Source organism: Fusarium oxysporum, chromosome X (genome assembly GCF_013085055.1).
Source record: "Fusarium oxysporum Fo47 chromosome X, complete sequence".
NCBI lineage: Eukaryota > Fungi > Ascomycota > Sordariomycetes > Hypocreales > Nectriaceae > Fusarium > Fusarium oxysporum.
The window spans coordinates 2,554,669-2,571,297 of record NC_072849.1 but is presented as its reverse complement, the minus strand read 5'-3'; the positions used below and the strand labels follow the sequence as shown (position 1 = coordinate 2,571,297).

At 46.8% G+C, this 16,629-nt stretch overlaps 8 protein-coding genes across 8 annotated transcripts; 5 read left to right on the top strand and 3 right to left on the bottom strand.

Annotated features, from left to right (window-relative positions):
* Positions 1 to 29: 29 nt before the first annotated feature.
* Positions 30 to 1,062, bottom strand: FOBCDRAFT_191482 (uncharacterized protein). Its single transcript, XM_031191975.3, has 3 exons — positions 711 to 1,062; positions 295 to 659; positions 30 to 241 (listed from the first exon to the last, which is right to left on the bottom strand). Exons 1-3 carry the CDS (start codon positions 1,013 to 1,015, stop codon positions 93 to 95), a joined length of 819 nt encoding a protein of 272 aa, XP_031033206.2. The 5' UTR covers positions 1,016 to 1,062; the 3' UTR covers positions 30 to 92.
* A 108-nt stretch (positions 1,063 to 1,170) lies between these two features.
* FOBCDRAFT_207874 (uncharacterized protein) lies at positions 1,171 to 2,195 on the top strand (the record flags this gene model as incomplete). Its single annotated transcript, XM_059609215.1, has 2 exons — positions 1,171 to 1,334; positions 1,724 to 2,195. 2 exons carry the CDS (start codon positions 1,171 to 1,173, stop codon positions 2,193 to 2,195), a joined length of 636 nt encoding a protein of 211 aa, XP_059467998.1.
* A 241-nt stretch (positions 2,196 to 2,436) lies between these two features.
* FOBCDRAFT_207873 (necrosis and ethylene inducing peptide) lies at positions 2,437 to 3,256 on the bottom strand (the record flags this gene model as incomplete). The annotated part of the gene is made up of 2 exons (XM_031191972.2): positions 2,437 to 2,956; positions 3,015 to 3,256. 2 exons carry the CDS (start codon positions 3,254 to 3,256, stop codon positions 2,437 to 2,439), a joined length of 762 nt encoding a protein of 253 aa, XP_031033203.2.
* A 2,292-nt stretch (positions 3,257 to 5,548) lies between these two features.
* FOBCDRAFT_244732 (glycosyl hydrolase) lies at positions 5,549 to 7,067 on the top strand (the record flags this gene model as incomplete). Its single annotated transcript, XM_031191971.3, has 3 exons — positions 5,549 to 5,579; positions 5,774 to 6,915; positions 6,963 to 7,067. 3 exons carry the CDS (start codon positions 5,549 to 5,551, stop codon positions 7,065 to 7,067), a joined length of 1,278 nt encoding a protein of 425 aa, XP_031033202.3.
* A 614-nt stretch (positions 7,068 to 7,681) lies between these two features.
* Positions 7,682 to 9,481, top strand: FOBCDRAFT_146811 (Alpha/Beta hydrolase protein; the record flags this gene model as incomplete). Its single annotated transcript, XM_031191970.2, has 3 exons — positions 7,682 to 7,966; positions 8,016 to 8,045; positions 8,093 to 9,481. 3 exons carry the CDS (start codon positions 7,682 to 7,684, stop codon positions 9,479 to 9,481), a joined length of 1,704 nt encoding a protein of 567 aa, XP_031033201.2.
* Positions 9,482 to 9,524: 43 nt separating this feature from the next.
* FOBCDRAFT_146512 (peptidase S8/S53 domain-containing protein) lies at positions 9,525 to 10,763 on the bottom strand (the record flags this gene model as incomplete). The annotated part of the gene is made up of 2 exons (XM_031191969.2): positions 9,525 to 10,415; positions 10,467 to 10,763. 2 exons carry the CDS (start codon positions 10,761 to 10,763, stop codon positions 9,525 to 9,527), a joined length of 1,188 nt encoding a protein of 395 aa, XP_031033200.2.
* An 885-nt stretch (positions 10,764 to 11,648) lies between these two features.
* Positions 11,649 to 13,130, top strand: FOBCDRAFT_323951 (uncharacterized protein). The gene is made up of 2 exons (XM_031191968.3): positions 11,649 to 12,407; positions 12,456 to 13,130. Exons 1-2 carry the CDS (start codon positions 11,679 to 11,681, stop codon positions 13,056 to 13,058), a joined length of 1,332 nt encoding a protein of 443 aa, XP_031033199.2. The 5' UTR covers positions 11,649 to 11,678; the 3' UTR covers positions 13,059 to 13,130.
* Positions 13,131 to 14,519: 1,389 nt separating this feature from the next.
* FOBCDRAFT_253777 (uncharacterized protein) lies at positions 14,520 to 16,243 on the top strand (the record flags this gene model as incomplete). Its single annotated transcript, XM_031191967.2, has 9 exons — positions 14,520 to 14,618; positions 14,671 to 14,803; positions 14,856 to 15,037; positions 15,098 to 15,137; positions 15,194 to 15,261; positions 15,310 to 15,413; positions 15,464 to 15,742; positions 15,798 to 15,865; positions 15,918 to 16,243. 9 exons carry the CDS (start codon positions 14,520 to 14,522, stop codon positions 16,241 to 16,243), a joined length of 1,299 nt encoding a protein of 432 aa, XP_031033198.2.
* Positions 16,244 to 16,629: the final 386 nt, after the last annotated feature.

The window sequence follows — 16,629 nt, the reverse complement described above, 5'->3', positions numbered from 1 at the left end:
AAGGAGATAAGATTTAAATTGAAGTGATTGTCGCGACTCGCATCTTTTTATTATAACCATATTATAACTTCCCCCAAAGACCTGAAACACAATTATTCCCATACAACCGCTCTCTCAGGTGCAGGCGTCTGGATGACGGGGACGACCTGCGTGTCGGTGCCATTCCATTCTGGTGTTTGGGTTGCTCCACCTCGGTACCAGTTTGTCTCGGGATCTCCAAGACATTCCCCCACGGTCACAGCTAGATAAGAATTAGTCAGTCTCATCTTAGAAGAAGGTAGACGCAAAGCTTACCTCTCTTTCCACTTTGAAGAGTTGCTTGAATAATTCGAGGAAGGATATTCTGAACAGTATTCTGATGAACGTCATGCATAAGAACAATAGATCCACCATCGTTGAGCCCAGCGTAGTATGAAGCTAGAGAGGGTTCGGCACCGCCAAACGACGAGTACTGCCAATCGTTGGTGTCGATATCAGCGATAATAACCTTGTAGCCCAACTGACCTAGAACTCCAAGAGTTCGGGCATTGAAGCTAAAATAGGGAGGACGCATGTAAACAGGATACTTGCCAATGATATTGATGAACTCATTGCTCAGGAGCGACATTTGCTGCTCAACGTCGAAATCACCTAGGCCTGCGAGATCTGGATGGCCGTAGCTGCATAATGTCAGTGACTACAAGTTGAAGAGGTCGATGTTTTGTACATACGTATGCGATGCAACCTGGTGTCCTTCTTCGATCATTCTGTTGACAGTGGATTGGTAGTCCACAATATTCCCTATGTTGTAGCCATTGAGGAAGAACGTGGCCGTCATTCCAGCTGAAGCAAGCTGATCGAGTACAGAATCTGTGTACACGAATGGGCCGTCATCGAAGGTGAGAGCAATAGTGTTTGGTTGGGTGCAGCTATAAATAGCAAATCCAGCTGAAACCTCCCTCTTCTTCGGGTAAACCGGGATCGATAGTGAGGAGGTAAGATGGCATAAAGAAGCCAGTATAATAAGACTGCGCATTGTGAATATCTGCCAAAAGAATACAAGAAATAAAATAATAAGAGAAGATGAGAGGTCGCGAATAAACCGGCATCAACTTACTTCAAAGCTGTTATTATAACCTACCTATTTCCGCATCCGAGTAGCTGCATCGGTTGAGATTGGCCCAACAACAAATGCTCGTCATCGTGTATGCAAGGAGAAAGAACCAACACGATAAGGTTCTCGGGTTTCCAGAGCGACAGGGGCCTCTCGGGTCTTTTTCAGGCGCTAAAATTAAGGTGGCTTCACTAGAACAAAACACGATTGGCGGGGCTCAAAAACAGGCTCGAAACTTGGGGTGAGACAGCGTAATCCAGGAATCATTTATTGAAAAGGCACTTTTGCTTTTTCTTGAGCTCTTGGCCAATCTTCCTAGTTGTATTGTTAGCATCCTGCTCATCGAGCTTCTGTTGCTGAGAGGACGCGATGTAGACCTTTCTGTGTCTGTCGTTGAGCGGTTTATCTTGCAATGACGTTTAATGACATTGATTAGTGCAAGCCACTTTTTCCTGATACCCTTCCTTTGCTCACAACGCTAATGAGGAGTAAACCAACACATCCATGACTTTGTCGTACACGGTTAGCAATTTAGCTCGGCTATACCCCGACTGCCATCTGTTCCAAAAGCATCCCAGTATATGTTGTTGAGAAGCAGGTAGATAGCATTAAATGATTGTATCTTGGCAGGCGGACAAAAGAGAATGTCGTCGCTATAGGCAATGTTTACTCCGTCTCCACCTCCTCTCGGCTTTTCGGTGCAACTGTTAAGCCCGATCAAGACACCCAACAGTGTCGGCTGTCTCTGGAAATATCTCACCTCGGCGACGATTCCATCGTCAAGAATGATGGAAGCACAACCCTCAAATTCATGCATAATGCGACGCAGCTCAAATTTGTGTATGATCCTACGAAGGCAGCTTCATGGGCGGCGGTGCAGAAGACAAACCCAATTACTGTGCAGAACCTGGATAGTGGCGGTGAAGGTGCTGGTCGTGATAGTGCGAGAGCAGAGCGACAGATATCTGTTGCACCAATTGGTCCTTTTGCTACATGGATGTTGACAGTAAGAGAGCGAGAAAATAATGGACTGGACTTGAGCAAACTGACTGGTGTTTGTCTCGAGTCCTGGGGCTCTGCACGCATAGTCGATGTATCTTAGCACGACATCGAGATCAGTACATGCCGAGCATGGTGTCACTATTCTGACAATACATTACTGTACACAATAGATGTCCGAGTCGAAGCTTTATTACGAGCACTAAACTAAATGTTGAAATAATGGATTACCCATTTGAAAGGTTGAAACAGAAGGAATCCTAATTGACATGGAAGATGTTGCGTACAACGAGCCTAACAAGAAGAAGAGAAAAACAAGAAAAGCTCATTTAATTTTGATCAATTCAGGACCAGGCCTTGTTGAGGTTGTTGCCGAAGTTTGCGTCGATGAAAGGGACATTGGCACTGCCCCAAGGCTTATTAGGATCACCAGATGGGCCAGTGATCAGACCCTTCTGGGCAGCGGGAGTCATAGCAGCCCAGTCGTAGATCCAATAAGTACGTCCGGGGCTAGTCTTGAACTGCAGTTCATGGTTCTTGCCAAAGCTGGTGAAGTACTCAGCCATGACATTATTACCACTTCGCTGAGGGTTTTTGGTCTTCTTGTAGTCACCGTGGCCAGATGCGGCAGCAGCGTAGAGGGTAGCCCCGGGAGACTGATAGTTATCGATGAAGACAACAACGTTTTCCCAGTCGTGGCGATGACCGCTGACAAGGTTGCCATCAGCAGGCTGGTCCTTGGGCCAGTACCAAGCGTACATAATGGCAAGCTTGCCGTTATGCATGGCGGCACGAGCATATGTCTGACCCTTACTAGTATCCTTACAGCCACCAGTCTTACTACCGCTGTCCTGGAGCCCACCACTATTAACAAGGTTAGCCATAAGACAAATCTTATCTGAGCAATGCTTCGATCACATACCTAACGTTGCCGTTCGTGTCAACGGCAGTGTATGGCTGACAACCGTCGGCAATGTGGAGAAGAGGTTGCCACCTGTCGATGGCGGCACCGATTGCACCTCCTTCGATTGTCTTTTTAACAGGGTTAAGGGAATCATGGTTAACTACGGCGCGGGCGTGGAGATTGTTGAGGGCCTCGGAAGGAGCAGCCATTCCGGTGGCAGCAAGGGCAACGAGAGCATTGAAGATGGTCTGAGGATGCATTTTGAGTAGAAGTGAAAGCTATGATGCTTTCAAGTTGGCGTTAATGTTTGATGTGAAAGTGAGGTGATATAATGTATGAAGATGAGTGTGCCCAGGATCAAGATTTCAACGGTAAAGACAAGACAGGCTCTTTTATAGTCATTTTCGATACCAAGAACCCTCTCACCGCACGCCAAGGCCTCATCGTCTTGCAAGGTCTATACGGAGTTAGGTCTCCATACCTCTGTGAGCATATGCTCAATAACATCCTCGTATAGTAGAGTCAGACAGGGAACTTCAAAGAAGGTTTGCATACTAAAATTAACCCTGATGAGCATATAGACTGATTAATGGGGCTACCTTGATAGAACACGAGACTTGACTGATTTTCGATCGTTGCATAATTTGAAAAGTTCCTCAAAAGTTAATAAGAACACCAGTGTGTTACTTCCTGGTGCAGGCCTAAACTGGCTAGAGCGCGGTTGTCAGCGAGTCAGTACCCAGTCAGTTTTACGGCAGAACTCGAGCATTGACAACGCGGGATATGAGATTTACAAGCCAGCTTGGCAGCCGCCTGATTACGTTTGTTGAACCGGTGTCAATTGGAATCGGTAAGGCAACTAAGCCTCCCGATCGCGAGGCTCATTTAAGTACATGTATAGATTGGGATCTGCTGCTTGGCTTCTCGTATCGTTATTCACCGTTCAACTAGACACTGGAACTAACCATCAAAACACCCAAGACCCATAATCAATTCCAAATCCCGTCAAACAACGCTTGCGCCAGTCCTCAGGTTCTGGACTCCGGACATTATCAAAACCCCGGAGGTACGTTAGGTCAGGCCACGTGCCGGCGTCTACAGGGAATAGGTTGACAGATCCCGCTTGCGTAATCTTATCCTAGTTTAAAGTTTCATTTTAGCCAAACGCTGTGTCAGCGGAACGGTGGAGTGGAGAAAACTGACTTAGAAACAGAAACTAGCAGGGAAGACTAATCCAATGTAGGTACAAAAGTGCTTGCTGCTCGGCAGTGACACGACGTTCGGGTTACAACGGTGTGGCTAGCTTCGTCTTGAAGGCAAGAGATCTAGAATCACCAAAGAATCTGCCAGAATAAATTATACTAAATACAAGGTTAACGTCTAGCAGTGCGTAATTAAAAATAAAGTTCATAAAGTTCATCCAGCATCAGTAAAACTATGCTATAATACCAGAAAGGAATAACACTTCTGGTTTAAAGCACCCCAGTTTGGTATATTGTTAACATACGTGGTGCTCCAGTTAATCCGTATCCATCCCCGGGATGCGCTATGTCGGCTTTCGCCGATCGGCTGTCTCAAGCACACCCTGTCTATGTATCTATCTAGTTAGTGCACAAAGAGTTGGCCCACAGCCATGAACCGAAACCGAAAGATGAATAAGGTTGCTTTAAGGCTATATGCGGGCTCGGTATATGTCAAAGTTGTCCCTTTACTTTTCTCTCATGAATTACGAGAGTGGACAGCTATATATTTCTAGCCAATGGTAGTGAAAGCTTAAGGTTCTGTGACTGCACGGGCCTTGAACCTATAGCCATCACTGACTTATGCTTTCTGAACCCTTGGCTAAGAATTCCACCGTCATTATGAGGTTCTGAGTGCGTGGCTCACCAGCATGGAACGAGGCATCAATCAAAATGCGGGATCAACTAGGAGCCTCATAATTTATGAGTCGTGCACAATTCATAGTAATTCAGTCTCTAGATGCCAACAACACATACCGGAGCATAGAGAGACCCAAGCAGTAAGCACCGGAAGACAGAGACACAATGTATGTTATAATTTTGTTAAAATGCAATTCATCGCTGCACGCGTTAATCCTGTGAGAAAGAGAAATGTCCAGCTGAACAGCTGGCCGCTTTTAGTTGTCAGCTACAAACTGTAGACATGTTGCTCAGTGATGAGTGGCCTAGCCACTAAGCAGGTTGAGGTTCAAACATGACCAGTTAGGCACTTAGTCCGCGCCCTTTGCAACTTACGAACAATGCCAACATGAGGTTGCTAAAAAAGAATGGCCGGCAAATGCAAGGATTACTTAAACTCCCTCGCCTTATAGCGAATCAACGCTCAAAAGTCTGCCGAGGCATAAGTCCAATCCTGTAGCTTTTCCGCTTTTGCTTTTCCGATCCGACTGCTAGCAAAATAACCATGCTTAGCACTGGAAAATATTTATCCACCATAAAGATCGCATTGTTTTGCAGATCTGATCATTTTCAATTAAGCTTAATCCTTCCCCGCATTATCTAAATCAACATGAAGATCTCAGCGCGGCAACAATGTTGTGCTATCCTCGAATTTTAACTGGAGGTAAATTAGATGATATGACTGTACGGGCATGTTATAATTCGGAAAAGCCAGGTTATTGAAATTTTCGTCTGGCTAAGGTACATATGTAACTGATGTATTCATCATAACAACAAGTATTTAAGCCACGTGCCGTCTTCTTGGACGTTGATGTGTTATACAAGGCTCAACTTCCATTTCTTTTCATGCCCTATCAGCTACTATGCGGGCCTCTCTCCTCGTGGTTGGCTCTATAGCCAATAGTGTATTCGCCGCTGGCACACCCCTTCCTCAGGGATGGTTCACCTTCCAGCCCGGCGAGAAGCTCAAGCACACCCAATTCCACGGCCGTCCACGGTATCTCACATGGATGGCAGACTCTCAAATCCAGCATGGAGTTGAACCTACCCTTGCTTACACCGTCTCTGCATACTACTCAGGAGTCCTTCGAGCCTATGAGCGAACCGGTGATGAGAAGTATTTTGACTATGTCAAGCGTGGCGCGGATATCCTTTTGTACCCCGAGCATGATGGTACTGTTCTCATGTATAACAACAGCAACTCTATCGATGACATTCGGATCGGCCATACATTCTTGGATATGTATAATTCAACGGGAGATGAAATTTATAAGAATGCGGCGACGCACATGCGGAAACAGATTGATCGCACAGGCCGCACGCCTGATGGAGGATTCTACCACCGATTTCCGGCGTATATCGACCAGATGTGGCTCGATGGCTTTTATATGCTGGATGTCTTCTACGCGCGCTGGACCCACGAGTTTGAACCCAGAAACAGCACTGCGTGGGACGATATCGCTCTGCAGTTCGACCTCATCGATGCAGGAACGCGGTCAAGCAACCATACCAATGGGCTGCCTGTCCATGGATTCGATTACAGCAAGACCCAGATCTGGGCCGATGCTGAAACTGGAGCTGCACCCCATGTCTGGAGTCGCGGTGTAGGCTGGTACATCATGGCGCTTGTGGACACTCTGGATTACTTCCCTGAGAGACATAAGGGTCGCAAGCGCCTGTTGAAGTATCTCGGAACCCTGGCTGATGCGCTCGTGGCATCTCAAGACAAGGCTACTAAGGGCTGGTGGCTTGTTATGGACCCTGGCCTGGAAGGCAAGTCTGGCAACTACATTGAAAGCTCAGGTACAGCTATGTTTGTCACCGGTCTTTTCAAAGCTGTTCGCATGGGTTATGTCAAGGGTGACAAATATCTCAAAGCGGCCTTGGATGGCTATAATTTAATGACTAGTACCTTTGCCCAGCCTCGCCCACATGATGGCTCTTTAGCCTGGGAGTGGACTGTCCAGACAGGTAGCTTGAGCTCCAACGGCACTTTTGAGGTATGATTCTTGTTACCACTAGTTTGGCATAAACTAACCTGTTGTAGTACTATGCCAGCATGCCTCTATTTGAGAACGATCTCAAGGGGGTAGCCCCATTCTTATTTTCAAGCTACGAGTATGAGCTATACCGCACTAAGGCTTCGGGCTAGATGTAAATCTAGGCAGAAATCTTAGGAGGAAATTGAAATGGTGATGCGTTTGTCAGATGCGTTTGTCAGTAACGAGTTACCGAGACCTGGATAAATGTTTATCATTCTATTCATCCTTAAGTTACAGTGGCTCTCGTATAGGGCAGGGATCGGCTTTGGTGGAGGTTGGTGTATGGGGAAACCTGGGGTGATGTATCGCGAGCAAAGTTCCCCCTCGCATAGCCTTCGATAACTTACAACTTCTAAATAGCTTAACGGAAGAGTATCTGTGAGTAGTAGTCGCAAGTTTTCATTGAGACTATTTCCTGTTCAATATTTACATAGCACTTACATACTATTTGTCCTCAACAGGCGTGTGGAACAAATTTCATGGATTGGAGATTCCGGCTCCTAATGACCCGAGCAAAGTGGGCCAAAACACTAAACCCCGCATAACTTTGAAGTCAATCACTCCGGGATCGAGTTAATTAACAAGGATAGTATCAATTGGTGGGAAAATATCTAATGACCAAGTAGCTGAATATGATCGACATGGCCGAGGTACTGTTAAAAAGACATCGTAGGCCAGTCGTGAACTAAAACAAAAAGTCAAGTTCATCTTAGCCGTGTTCAACATGAAGCCTTTTCTCTTGGCCAGTATTGCACTGTTTCAGTGGATTCCCGGGTCACTAGGAGTCCCAGGTCACAAGTCACACGACGCAACGCCTTTTGCTACTGTCAAAAATGGCACCTATCGAGGAATTCACTCAAACGAGTATAGTCAAGACTTTTTCTTAGGCATTCCTTTTGCTGAGCCTCCCGTCGGCGACCTGCGATTCCGAAACCCTCGATCGTACGACAAGTCTTGGAAAGGAACCCGTGATGCGAACAAGTACTCTCCTGCTTGTGTGGGCTATGGAGTGAGTTAATTCTATCATGAATTATGGGCGATTTCACTGACGGTCTTAGCCATCGCAGCTGGGTTACAATACGAGTGAAGTAGGTATAACAAGAACTATGATAATACTCGGACTAATACCAAACAGGATTGTTTGTATCTTAACGTTATACGACCCTCGGGGTACTCCAACAAGAAACTTCCGGTGGCCGTATGGATTCACGGCGGAGGTTACTTCCAAGGCAGTGGCGTAGACCTCCGCTACAACCTCACCTTTATTGTCGAACAATCCGTCAAACTCGGCCATCCCATCATCGCAGTCAGCATGAACTATCGGCTTGGCGCATTTGGCTTTCTCAACTCAGCCGAAGCTTTCGAGACTGGCGACTCAAACATGGGCTTTCGCGACCAGAGGTTATCTTTGCATTGGATCCATGAGAACATTGCAGCCTTTGGAGGTGACCCGTCTAAGGTGACCATCTGGGGCCAGAGCGCTGGTGCTGCGTCTGTTGGTGCTCAGATTCTGGCCTATAACGGTCGTGATGACAAGCTGTTCCGCTCAGCTATCCTGCAGAGCGGCGCACCCATCTCCCTTGCATCTCAATCTGACCTATCGGAGGATTTGTACAACTTACTTCTCAAGAACACCAGCTGTAGCTCGCTCGAATGTCTGCGGTCTCTTCCATTCGTTGATCTCAATAAAGCACTCAATAGTACCGCCCTTTCCGGGTGGAATCCAAAGATAGATGGAGACTTCGTGGCCCGACACTCTTCCCAGCAGTTGAAAGACGGCGCTTTCGTTAAGGTTCCAATCATTGTCGGGGCGACCACCGACGAAGGCACAAGCTTCTCAAAGTTGGGAATCAACACAACTGCGCAGTTCATCGCAGCCATAGAGAACTCTTCTCCACCTATCAACATCTCTTTTGCTCGCACAATTGCTAAAGCATATCCGGAACGAAGCCAGGACCAGGTCCTTCACAATCTTGCGTCTGACTGGGTACCCCCTCCAAATTATGGTAAACAGTTCCGAAGAGCGGCGACTTACTACGGGGATGTCAATATGGTGGCATCGAGAAGACTGACTGCCGAGGTTTGGGCAGGCAAGGGGCTGCCTGTTTACTCATATCGATTTGACGCGATTCCAGCATGGGCTACCTATGTCCAGGGAGCAACCCACTTCGTCGATGTGGCATTCTCCATGATAAACCTCAACGGCACAGGCTACGCACCAATACGCACACCGCCTTTTCTCGGTTTACCGGAGTCATACAGAGATCTTGCAAGGCTCATGTCTGGCGATTTTGCCAAGTTTGTGGCAACTGGAGATCCGAACGGTTGGAAGGGTCGAAAAGATGCCATGATAAGTCTAGGCAAGGCAATTCCTGCTTGGCCAATTTACAAGACGACGGGTCATGGCTTTCCGCAGAATTTTGTATACCAAGGAAACCTTAGTAGCACGGTCGAAAAGGATATTTGGAGGAGGAAGTCAATTGCGCTTCTCAATTCGGTTAATCTGGATGTTTATGATCGGTAGTTAAATTATAAAAGTCAGTCCGTTATTAAACGGACAAGGTACATTATTTGCCAATGCCGTTGTATACCAATAGGTTGGGAACCCCCTTAACGTCTGTGATTTTATCCTTGATCGCCAGCTCCTGAAGTCGAGACCAAATCTGAGCCGGCGTGCGCGAACCTTCGAGTGCGAAAAGATAGGCAATGACGCCTGCAACATGTGGAGAAGCTTCTGACGTGCCGCTCGCAATGTAGGTTGCCGAAGCAGACGTGGGCCAAGCTGATGCGATTTGTTCGCCTGGGGCAAAGATATCACAAGCTGGCCCCCAGTTTGACCAAGCCCATCGCTGGTAGTCTTTGTTGCTGGCTGCCACAGTGATAACGTTAGGTTGGTTCCCGGGGCTGCTTTTTGAAGCGTCTTCGTTGGCATTCCCGGCGGCTGCGACGACGGGAATGCCGGCGTCAATCGCTTTCTGCACCGCCTCGTTGAAGATAACCGAGTTAGCTCCTGACAAGCTCATGTTGATGACGGCCTTGCCAGCGCGGTTCTTGGAAACAACGTCGTTGACCGTCCAGCTAAGACCAGCCAGAACTCCACTGGATGAACCACCATCATCGCCCAAAACTTGCACATCTACAACAGTCGCCTTTTTGGCAACTCCGTATGTGGCACCGTTGACGATGGCGGCGACAAGCGTGCCGTGCTGCTTCTTGCTGGAAACACCTGAGGTATCTGCACCGAAAACAGCGCGGCCTTGAAATTCCTCATGCTCGAGGTAGATGCCGCTGTCTAGAACATAGACGAATGTTCCTGCACCGGCTGTCGAGTCATAGGTGTAGGAGGCCTTCGAAGATGGAGGATTGGCATTGGAAATTGCCGAGAGACCCCAGGGAGGACTTTGCTGTGTGACTGGCGAGGCAATAGTAAAGGTCTGTTCACGTTCTACATGCAAGACCTGTTTACGAGTTAATTTCACGCATTCATCCAAGACATTTCACTTGCTTACACTGGAATTGGCCTTGATGATCTCGATGGTGTTGTCATCAAACACTCCCGAGTAGCCTTGGAAACCAGGGAAACTAAACGTCTTGTCAATCCCACCAGACTCGACGCCGCGGCGGGCGAGGGCTTGTTCGTGCACACCCGACACCCATCGAGCGTGCAAATCAAGATCGACATTGGCAGTTGGCTTAAGGGCGACAATGAATTTGCCGGCCACGAGACCCTCCTTGTTAACCCTGTCTGAAGGAAGAGCAAGGGTGATGGTGGCAAGACCAAGTAGGAACAACGTTTTATACGACATGTCGACAATTTCAGGAGGATTACATAGCACGATAGAACCGATGGCGGCAGTCCATCCTTCTTATATCAAGAATTGACCATTGATCGGCGTCTTCACTACTCCAACGGAGACAGGCTACCACTCCTAACTGCCATCATCGTCTATATGTCCGCTCTAACCCTGGTGTGCATCACCGTTGCAATCACTGCCAAGGCCGGAGTCCACCTTTTTACCTTCCATTTTGATACTAGTAGCCCTGTAGCTACAGCATTCGGCGCGGAGTCCTTCGGCATTACCAGCCAATTCGTGCTTTAAATACAACATTGTATCATTCCCAATACGCGCTTCCCGGCAAACCATGCTTTTCGTCACACGAGATGAATTTCTTGACAATACGAAAGACAGATCCAGTTTCATTATGGATACCACGTCTTGGTGCCTGAAAAATATATTTAATAATTTTATTTTTGAGTTGATAGATCTGACAGCTGATGCTTGCATCGCGCCTCTTACCACGTTAACAGTTGTTGTTATTGGTGAAGCAACAAACTAGGCAAGCTTGTTTTAATCGGCTTTGTCCGAAACGTCTTCCAAGAGCGTACATGATGTGCTGGGCTGAACTCTTCATAATTATTATCATATCTAGCTTTAACTGCACCAACTAAGTCTAATTTAATTAGCCTAGATTCTGAGTAGTAGGATACAAGTCATAAAAGGCGGCCTTTAATAATACATGCTGGGAAACTCAGGAGCCCCGCTAAGTGGTGGTGATAGCCAGTAGTTCTGTTCTTAATTAGTCTTGAAGATTTAATTGGAAGTTTGTGCCGGAACTAAGATTTGCCGGGTTCCCAGATAAGATAAGATAAGATAAGACAAGACATTTTTCCACCCCGCTCACGCCACGCAGGTCACCCTCGTCGGCGGTCAGGTTTCAACATGGCCAGCCCAAGGGCATCGCATGGCCCCTCTACATCTGAAAAAACGGCTATTCCTGAGCCTTATAATCGCAGTTCTCGGGCAGTCTGTAAACAACTGCGTCAGATTCACAAGGCATGTGGCCAGTGGCCTTGGGAGTTTCTTCCTGGCCGGATACCAGAGGCGTTAGATAAACACATGTTGGCACCGCTTGTTACGGCTGTTGAATTTGCGTGTGATGACGAACATAATGTCACTCTATCGGAGCTGACTGAATGGCTAATGAGTCAGAAGGGAGACTGGGTTTTGACATCAACGCATGCATCTAATGCCCTGGACTGGGTTATATATACTCATGACAAGAGAGCGAACAGGAGGAGATCAACCAATAGTGGGATTGATAGCGGAAGACCGTCTTCTCGAGCTAGGAAGAGGCAACACTCAAACGACGAGGTGATACTTCCGCGACCTCCACGCTCAGACCCGCAGTCGCGCCAGAAGAAGCGCTGGGCCGAAACCAAATCGCCGACAGCTGAAGATGTCGCCGAGGTTAAGGCCCAATCTGAGCCCGGCCCTGAGCCTGAGCCTGACTTCGAGCCTGAGCCTGAACCTGAACCTGAGCTCGAGTTGGACCATGATATGGAGATGGATGTGGATGACAGCAACCCCAACGGCGATGATGGTGAGAACACAAACGCAAACATAAACACGAACACGAACCTTGGCGGAACTAATAAACAAACACTTGAAGTGAGTTATCTGCTTCCATTCCTTTAAGAACAACTAACCATAATCCAGGAAGCAATCGCAGCTTCAGCTCGTCGTCTTGAAGTAGCTCGCGACAATCTCAAAGAATATGAAGACGAGCTAGAAACCGAAAGAGAAGCCTTGAAAACGATAAACGCCTCACTGTCAGAGGCATCGGAGGCTCACGAAGCTACCATACAGAAATGGAGAGATGCCGTCTTGCAAGCAGACACAAAACAGAACGAACTCCAACAGTTTCAAAACCTCGCCCAGTCTTTCTCACGCGATACACAAGCTGCCTTGGAGCAGCACAGCCAAAGCTTGCGGCATCTGAGCGACCAAGCAATCGAAGAAGAGAAACATGCTGAAGACGAGCTCCGAACGCGACGACGTGCATTCTGCATCCTCGAAGATAGGAAAGATACAAAAGAGGGCACCATCAAGAAGATCTCGGCACGGATCAGGCGATACCAAGACGACATTGACGCGGAGGAGGTGAAGCATCAAAGGTTGCTCGCGGAGCATTACCTGGAGCTTTTGAGCAATGATATCATACAAGGCATTTCCATTGCCGACATATCATATGCGAAGATTCTTGAAATTAAGTTAGAGCGTGACCAGAGAATTTGGTATGAACAAAGACAGATGAATTAACAAGATAGCGATTTCTTTTTGTAATGCATTATTACTACATGGAGGTAAATAGACTGTTATTTCTAATTTAAGGCTTTATTTAACTAAAGGAAGTGGACTACGCAGGGAGTGTCGATCCTCTAAATAATGGATATGTCCTCATAAAACGAGGCGTGCTTTAATGGGAAACCTGGGAGGCCAGCCCAAGCTTGAATGCGGAAAGCGGTGTTTTTGATGTCATCCGAACCCCCCTGTCTGCGCCAATGCAGCTAGTATTCATATCATGAATCAGGCGCTTGGATGCTGCATGTGTTTGTCAACAAGACCTTGAGAAATATCTATAATACTTATCTTTCGCCAAAAGCCGACGCCTGACTCTCCATGGGAACGGAAGTCTACCAGTTGCGTCCTGCATTTTGTTATGACCACAAGGTGAATTATACCTCAGTTAAATTAATTTTACAAGTGACGTCGGTCGGCCAGGTCTTTGCAGAGTCTAAGCCGAGCTCGCTTCCGTTACTATCCGTCAGGTCTTGTTAACCATTATCCTAGCTTGAACTAAGTTAGTGGCAAGGATTCGCTGTACCAGTCCTTGGAAAGTCCCGTGAGAGTAGGTCCATATTAGTTAAAGATATAATCGGCTCCGGGAGAGGAGCTTGAGGCTGATCATAATTCAGGGGAATGAGAAGATCACAGTTAATGATGAACAACTTGTGATAGGATGCCATTCCTTCGGGATAAGATCGATTTGGGTTTCAGGAAACAGGGTTGCGGCCAAACGTTACCCTGTAAGAAGCCAAAAGGGCTTACTGCATGAACAGGTAGCCTGGGTCCCATGCTCGATGCTGAGATTCTTTACATACTTTCATCTACTAGTCGATAATATTAAACCTTTGTCCCTCATTGTTTTATTAAGTAAGTTTCTCTGTGACCCCTAATGTCGGCAATACGGCATGTCAAGGTTTTATTTTATTATCTAATATAGAAGGTAGCAAAGACTGATTATCTTTGAGAACACTGTGGATCGCAAACATTATGTAATGATAACACCAAGTGTTGACTTGTGAGGCGAAACAAAGCTTTGACAAAAAACGGCCAGCCAAAGCTTGAAAATGCCAGACATGATCTTCGCGACTATTGGAGTTTAGTTTCTCAAAAGGGAAGGTTGTTTATTTCCGTCAGCAGGAGGCTGCTACAGGCTCCATAACTTATGTCGATCCCCCTAGATTGTGGGGTTGGTGGCGTCAATCCGAGATGTCGCTGTTACCAAAGTATTGGTAATGAGAAGTATGTAAGGGCTGCATACGGAGGAAAGGAGCCGTCTCCACTGACTTGGTCAATTACTGCCAGAGAGTTAATAAGGCTGTCAATTCTCGAACGCCTGAAGCATGTGAAAAATAAGTTGAATATGTCGCCTTGAAGACTTTTACTCCAAATCTCGACCCTGTCTGCTGCACGCCAACACGGTACGGCGTCTGAACCATGCAACGGTTGCTTTTGCTGGTGACATGGACTTGGTTCATGAGCCAGGTTCTTTGCAGCGATCTTTCGAACCTTCTGACTCAGCTTCCCACCTGCGCGGTACGTAGATCAACCTGACGGGAGCACTCAGACGCTAACACGTTGATTCTAGGAGAGCTGTGTTCTAGATTTTGTCTCAGCGTCTTCTTGCGGGATGAATGCGACATGTCTCTGCACCGATCCGAAGCTCAAGGACGACGTGCTGCCATGCGTTGAGAGTCACTGCCTGCCCAGAGAAGCTCTCGGTAACAAATGAATATTGATGTGTCATTTTTACGTACTAACTGGGTTTTGCAGCTGCGATAAATTCGACCTCGGTTGCATGTGACTTCCCCATTCGCGACAAACACGAGCAATTCAATATCCTCACTATAACGTTAATTGTAATTACTGGAATTACAGTCGGCCTTCGATTCCTTGAGAAGATACGATATGGGCCTGGACTCCAGCCTGACGATTACGTTATCACGGGCGCTTTTGTAAGTAATCTTTGGCCTTACTGTCCTACGATTGCACGTACTTATCAACTTCATGGTTAGCTGGTGAATTTAGGCAACTCGATTGTCTGTTTACATGGCCGTATGTGTAACTTTGCCATCTTCAACTTAAGATCATGATACTCACAATGCTGTCAGTCTCCAGGAATGGCCTCGGGCGGGATGCGTGGAGATTTAGTCCAGATACAGTCACGGCTTACCTATGCGTTCGTATCCCAACGTCTTATCCCAGGTCTGGCGACTAACAGTCGAAGTTTCTTTACGCTGGTCAAACACTTTACGCCACGGACGTTTTTGCAACCAAGATCTGCGTTCTGCTCTTCTACCTCCGTATATTCCCAGGAGTTACGATTCGAAGGTATCCTCTCATTAATAAAGTCAACCATGAATCTCGCTAACATTTCAAAGGCTTATATGGGGGACTGTTGGCATAGCAGTGCTATGCATGATTATCTTTGATCTACTAGCCCTTACACAATGTCAACCAATTAGTTTCTACTGGAAGGGCTGGGACCAACTGCATAAGGGCCATTGTATAGGGATTAACTCATTAGCATGGGCCATTGCTGCAGTTGGAATTATTCTCGATTTCTGGATGCTTGGAATCCCAATCTCTCAACTGATTCATCTCCAGATGAAATGGAAGAGGAAGCTTGCAGTTGCCTCTATGTTCGGTGTGGGGACTTTGTAAGCATAAAACTAATCATTCTCTACAGGGTTTGGTGACTGACTCTTCCTCTAGTGTGACGGTTGTCAGCATCCTCAGACTACGTTATCTGGTAGCGTTTGGCAATTCTTCAAACCCTACATGTAAGCAACCTGTTATTTTCCCTACTCTAACATGTCCTAATCCAAACCACAGGGGATAGTTTTGATACATGCTACTGGTCCGTTATAGAACTCAATGTTGGTATTTGGTGCGCTTGCATGCCAAACCTTCGAGTTCTGATGCTCAAGACATTTCCGAGACTGCAAAGCTCAGTCGATGCTACCCCCAGAAGCCACCAATGCAACTCATCTGCAGCAGGGCGGCCAATAAGAGTGTTGAGCAATGCGCCAGGTCTATCTGACAACACCATGTACAGAGTGAGGTCTGATCAAGGGCGCAAGGTCGACGGTTCATCAAGCACAGCTGAGTTGGTTGAGATGACGAGATTCACCAATGAAACCAGAAGTAGTCTAGCATAGATATTAGCTGGGAAAAACTTCTTTTTCTAAGACTCTTCACAAAATCAATACATAGATTCACCTTATTCCTTTACAACGGGAAGGTTCTTAAATATGTTATTTACCGAAACTTATATATAGAATCCAAACTGTATCAAGAAAGATAAACGCCGTCACGACGCAACCTAGCCTGTAAACGATAAGGATAAGGATAGAGATTGGGGGGCTCCAAGCCCAATTGTTATCAACTCCTTGCAAGACTCTTGATTTGTAGACCATTTCACTGCGAACCTTGTGTGTTGTGTCAGAATCTAGACCTTCTAGTAGACTTCTAACCCTTCGCTGAATGAGATAATAGTTGCGGTGCTAGATCTAATGCCAAAGTTTGGGTTGCTGAAAGGGAATGT